At 39.4% G+C, this 5,859-nt stretch overlaps 2 protein-coding genes across 2 annotated transcripts; both read left to right on the plus strand.

The window, feature by feature from the left end:
- Positions 1-269: 269 nt before the first annotated feature.
- Positions 270-694, plus strand: CBG24955 (the record flags this gene model as incomplete). The annotated part of the gene is made up of 2 exons (XM_002648568.1): positions 270-413; positions 557-694. Coding segments are annotated over 2 exons (282 nt in total), but the record flags the coding sequence as incomplete, so codon positions are not given.
- Positions 695-2,217: 1,523 nt separating this feature from the next.
- On the plus strand, positions 2,218-2,762 carry CBG24956 (the record flags this gene model as incomplete). Its single annotated transcript, XM_002648569.1, has 1 exon — positions 2,218-2,762. A coding segment is annotated over one exon (545 nt), but the record flags the coding sequence as incomplete, so codon positions are not given.
- Positions 2,763-5,859: the final 3,097 nt, after the last annotated feature.

Genomic DNA, 5,859 nt, shown 5'->3' on the forward strand with positions numbered 1-5,859 from the left:
TTTAAATTGAGCTCACTATCAGAGAAATTTATCATCTCTTTTTTTCTTGTTTTTTTCGGTGATCCCTTGCATCGTTTTTACTTTATCCTTTAAGCTAAAAAGGCAAAAATTATCTTACCTGCAGAGTTTTCTCTGAATTTAAAATCTTCAAAACCGTCGTATTTTTGTCGATTCATAGAATTACTGTCTTCCATAGAAGTCGTATATATAAATTGAACTTTGAATAGTCAGCTGTCCCTGCAAATGCATCAATTCATATTCCGTTTCAGAGGTGCAAGTGGATTTCTATTCAGCTGTGCTCCGAAAACAAGCTCCGAAGCTGTGGGCAGCTCGATGGGGGCTTGTTCGAATCCGTGGATGTACCAATTTTATCAGCTGAGGAAGCGGTACACCTTGTCAATGATCATCAATCGGTGAGTGGATGATGTTCATTATTTTAGTTACATTTCGAAGCAAGTTGCGGTCGTTGGCGCGCCCATCGATGCTTTCCAATAGAATGTTCAAAAATTGAATTGGGGATTAGTGGGTGGAAAACATATATAGTAACAAATTTCAGGTTGTTGAAGAAACGATTCCACTTTTCCTACTGCACCTGAAACCATGCAAGGTAGGAGGACCAGAAGAGGAGCAGCAGCAGCGGTTGTGCTGCTTGAAAAAAATCAATGATTCATCAATTTACATTGCAATTTTCTGAAAATTCAATTGCTGTATACTATAAACTTGAACTTGAACTATGAACTTAACATTTTCTTGAAATATACAAAAGAAGTGGAATTGAATATATTCAAATATATTCAAATATATATTCAAAGAATCAAAGAAACCGTGATGTACCCATGGTTACTCAACTTCCAGACATTCCAGAATTCTCGAATCGATTTGTGAATTTATATTTACCACAGCAAAAGGGGCGGAGCCAACTACGTAGAATCCGAATATGTAACTGTTTTCACTGGAAAATCTACAAGAAAAAATAAAAAGACGAAAAACAAAAGTTTCCGACAGAAAAATGCCTAGTAAAGTTTGATGGAAGTCGGTAACGCACAATTTTTTGTTGTCTCCAGTAGCTAAAGACTTTTTCTAAAAGGAAATAATAACGAAATTTTCAGAAAAGTTGCCCGAAAAATGTACATTTCAGCCAAACTGGCAGTAAATATCGTGAAAATTTTTCAGCGACAACCTATAAAAATTATGTTTCCAATAGATAATACTACTTTTGAACTTAACAAAGACAAATTTTGAACAAAATTGGAGCATCAGAAAGTATTTTAGTTTTAGTCGAAAGCTGACATACTCATTGAAATACGCGCCCGTAAATCTACGGAATGGGGCATGGGGGTTTTCCCCAGAATGGGGCATGAGGGGTTTTTTTTCCGACTTTTCGGACTTTTTTCTCCCTTCCAAAAATCTGATGCCTCGAGCGAGGATCGAACTCAGGTTGATCGTTTCACACAGGGCTGGGAAAAATGAACGCCGGCGGCGCGGCGGCGGAAAAACGGCGGCAAATTTTAGGTGTTTCGCCGGCGAACGGCGGCGGCCGCCGGCGTTTTTATGCGCACTACGGTAGATAAAAAGTTGTGCAGTCCGCATTTATTCGTTTCCACACATCTCTTTTTGGCTAATTTTTGTCATTTCTCTCAAAAAGTTTTCTTTTTTCAATAAAAATGGAAGAAATCACAAACATTATGCTTTGAAAGTGATTAGTAGAGTAGTGGAAAGCGTTAGAGCTCGAAAAGTGAATAAAAATCGAAATATTTCAAAAAGTGGAAATAAGATGATTTAATGGTTGATCTGCTTGAAAACATGTAAACTTGTTTCAAAGTCGAAATCAAGGTTATGAGATGCAGAAAATTTGTTTTAAAACATTTTCCTCAATTTTTAAACTTATTATTTACTTTGTATAAATTTTATTAAGCTCTATACGGATGGCAGCGGTCAGATGAGACAAGAAAATATTTAAAAAATCTCGTTTCTCATCTCAAATCTTGAATTTCCCCCTGATTTCATTTTTTTTGTAATGCTAAATTTCGGTTCAAGGTGCAGACACTTTAGAGGTCAACAGGTCTCACCGCGACCGGGGGAGAAGAACGGGCGCCGCCTGTCTGTCTGTCATTCTACGTGTCTTTACGTGCAAGTGGTGCTTGTTTCGTAAGAAACGTGTGTTTTTCGTCGTCTTTTGGTCGTTTTTTTGGCGAGAATGAGAACGCTCTGGCGAGAATGAGAAAAAAGAAAGAAGTGAAGGTTCCTGTGATCAATCAGAAAGGATACGAAATGCAGGCCGAATTCAATGTAAAGTTGATGAATCTGCTGAAGAAAGGTCAAGGATCAGGGAATGTGGATGAGGTGCTCGAGAAAGCGTTGGATCTTCTGAAGAACCGAAATCAACAGCTAGTTCTCTTGGACCAAAATCCGGAGGCTTTGAAGCAAGTTGAGAGATGGAAGGCTCTTTCGGAATTATCAGGATCGTCTTTTTCGGCTTCGGATGAATCACGTTTGTTCGCTATGGCATCTCTGCTGTCTAAAGAGGCTCCGAGTTCGTCGAGAAGACAGGCTCCTCCTCGCCAGTTCTTTCGAGGAGCGGATTTCGGAGGAAGGCACTCTGAAATTCGACGTTTCTCGCCCGCCTACCCGTACCAAAATGGCCAGCTCAGAAGACCTCAGCAAGATGTCAATGTGGGAAGCAATTTTGAGAAAAGAGCAAGAGTTCAATGCTTCAGTTGCAAAGAATTCGGACATTACGCCCCCGAGTGCCCAAACAGAAGGTAAGGTTAACCCAGTGGGGATGGCTAGTAAGGCTGAATTTCGGGAACAAACATTAGCTAGCCCCTGGATTCTAGAAGTGATTAAAGGTGGGGGGACAGGAGATTTTTCGTAGTTTTTTTTGTAGCTAGAGTATGCATTCTACCGTCACGGTGTACAACGCTTAATGTCACTCTGCGTACAGCTGTCGTCCTCGCCTTTATGTCTGCAATCAAGCGTGCGCTTTCTCTTTGCTCTCGTGGCTCAGTCGGTAGCGGCGCCGCACCCTCAATCATCGCCCTCACAAGTTCAACTCCTCGAGGGGCATCTTTGAACGGAATTTCGAGAACATTATTTTTTTTCATGTCCCCCCCACCTTTAAGAAGGATTTTGAGATTAGGTTATTGAGATTAAGTTAGATTTGGTTATATTTCACAATTTTGAGCTTCCCCGACCTTTAAGGATTAGGAAAACGTCAAAGAAGTACGAGGTTTTTGTTCATGAAGAAGTTGCGAAGTTATTAGAAGCAGGAGTAGTAGTTCCCACGGATAAACCGTTAGTTTGTAGTCCCCTTCATGTAGCTGATAACGGAAAAAAGTTGAGGCTTATTTTAGATTTGTCAGGTCTTAATAAGGGTTTGAGTGTCCCCAAGTTTCGGCTACTAATAAAACGCCACCTAAACCGCCAACTTTGAGCTCATGTATCTCCTTTTCTGTGAATGCTATCAAAATGTAGTAAAATAACAAAATGTTGCTGATATTATGATAAACGTTTTGTCAGTTTATTACTTTCTGATATCGTTCACAGAAAATGAGATATATGGGCTCAAAATTGACGGATTAGGTGGCGTTCTATTAGTGTTTACGGTAAAAGTTGTTAAAGGAGGGTAGACATCAAAAATTTCAAAATTTTTATTTTTACTCAAAAGATATAACTCTGAAGTATAAATATAGCTATGTACTTAAAAACCTGAAAAAAACACTTCAAGGACGAAAAAATGCTTTTTCTTTTTTGTCACCCCAATTTCTTCACTAGCTTGCTGTTGCGGCGTCGCTTCATAATGTGAAAAACGCGATGGTCGCCTCTTACACGCGTAGTGTAGTGGGTACGCTCTTGGCTAGTATTCAGGAGGTCAGAGGTTCAATCCCTGCTGGTGTTTTTACTTTTTTCTTCCCTTGTTTCCTTCGGATTGAACTTTTTGAACTCGGAATTTTTGAAGGGCTACCAGCGTGCCGCCGAGGTATCAAAATCAGTTGAAAATGAAGAAACGTGTTTTATTATGTTAACAAATAAATTATGAAAAAAACTACAATTAATTTTTAGAAAGAGACATAACAATTGAAAAAAAAACCACATAATTAAAACAATACTCGTGCAGGGATGGTCGTCGGAAGGTGAAGGAAGCAGTAAAAATGAAGACGTCTCTGAAAACCCCAGTCATAAAACAGTTTTTTATTCCTAGAGTAATAACGAGAAGTAATGAGATAAATAGGAACAGTGAAGAAACGGTTATCGAAGAGAAAATAGTTTTTTTCGCATGCCTATAAAAACACGGGCGACTGGCAAAATAATCGGTCGATAGAACTTTAAATTTACATAAAAAATTTACTTTTATATGGGTTTTATAATAAATAAGAAAAAAGAGCTTTTTTAATGTTTGAAGTCGTTAAAAATTGAAAAAAAATAAAGTCGGGAAATAAAAAAATAAAATTGTTTGCGTGTGGGATTGCGTGCTTTAGGTGCGAACACCGCGACGTCAGAATGCACGCCCCCTGAAATTTCCCCCGAAATTTTTGCTGTCTGGCCCCCTTTAAATTTCTAAAATTTGGCCCAGGGTTCAAGGGTACATTGAGTTCTTATTAGTTGAGAAAGTAAATAAGATCGTGGGGTGTAGGGCGTTTGAGCCTAAGCCTATAATTTTGAGTAAAAAAGCAAAATAGTACAGGGTGGCTGTTAATTACCCGCAATAGTTTGAGATGGCGTAACTCGAAAACTGAAAATCAGAGAAGTATGAAACTTTACAGGGGTTATATCGATGTGATAACAAGTAATTATCATCTAGAGTTACTCCACCCGGTCCCTCTTCCGATCGATGACAGCGTGAAAACCTCTCGGATGGGCATCCACTGTGGCACGCAGGTCAAAGGGATCCATACCGCCACCAAGGAATTTTTTCAGGGCTTCAAATTTGGATTAAATTTAGCGTTACTCTTGCTTCGCAGAATCCCAACACGGAGAAGTGGAGCGAACTTAAATCCGTCGAGAAATCAGGCCATTCTTCTATGCTAGTTGAGGCTTGCAAATGAGTCTCGAACCACTGTTGAGACATTTTGAAGATGTGGGCCAGAGCTCTGTTCGGTTGGAAACCCCAATAGCATTCTAATAGGTGGGTTTGGGCTAATGGAATACAGAATCTTCGAAATTTTAACTTCTTTGCTGATTTCGACACCCTTATCGACGAAAAGAAGTGAAATATCGAAAATTGAGCAAAATGCCCAAAAACCATGAGCAGAGAAATGTTCGGATTGAAATTCGATAATTCTGATTTCCGCTAAAGGGGGGGGGGGACATGAAAAAAAAAATGTTCTCGAAATTCCGTTCAAATGTGCCTCGAGGATTTGAACTCATGGCAAGCTGATCAGGGATACAGGGCCGCTACCGACTGCGCCACGCGGGCGAAAAGAGGACGCGCGCCCGATGGTAAACATAAGGGTGAGGACGACAGCTGTACGCAGAGTGACATTAAGCGTTGAGCGTACCCACTACACTACGCGTGTAAGAGGCGACCATCGCGTTTTTCACATTATGAAGCGACGCCGCAACAGCAAGCTAGTGAAGAAATTGGGGTGACAAAAAAGAAAAAGCATTTTTTCGTCCTTGAAGTGTTTTTTTCAGGTTTTTAAGTACATAGCTATATTTATACTTCAGAGTTATATCTTTTGAGTAAAAATAAAAATTTTGAAATTTTTGATGTCTACCCTCCTTTAACAACTTTTACCGTAAACACTAATAGAACGCCACCTAATCCGTCAATTTTGAGCCCATATATCTCATTTTCTGTGAACGATATCAGAAAGTAATAAACTGACAAAACGTTTATCATAATATCAGCAACATTTT

This window comes from Caenorhabditis briggsae, assembly GCF_000004555.2.
Source record: "Caenorhabditis briggsae AF16 supercontig from assembly CB4, cb25.NA_287, whole genome shotgun sequence".
NCBI classification, from domain to species: Eukaryota; Metazoa; Nematoda; class Chromadorea; order Rhabditida; family Rhabditidae; genus Caenorhabditis; species Caenorhabditis briggsae.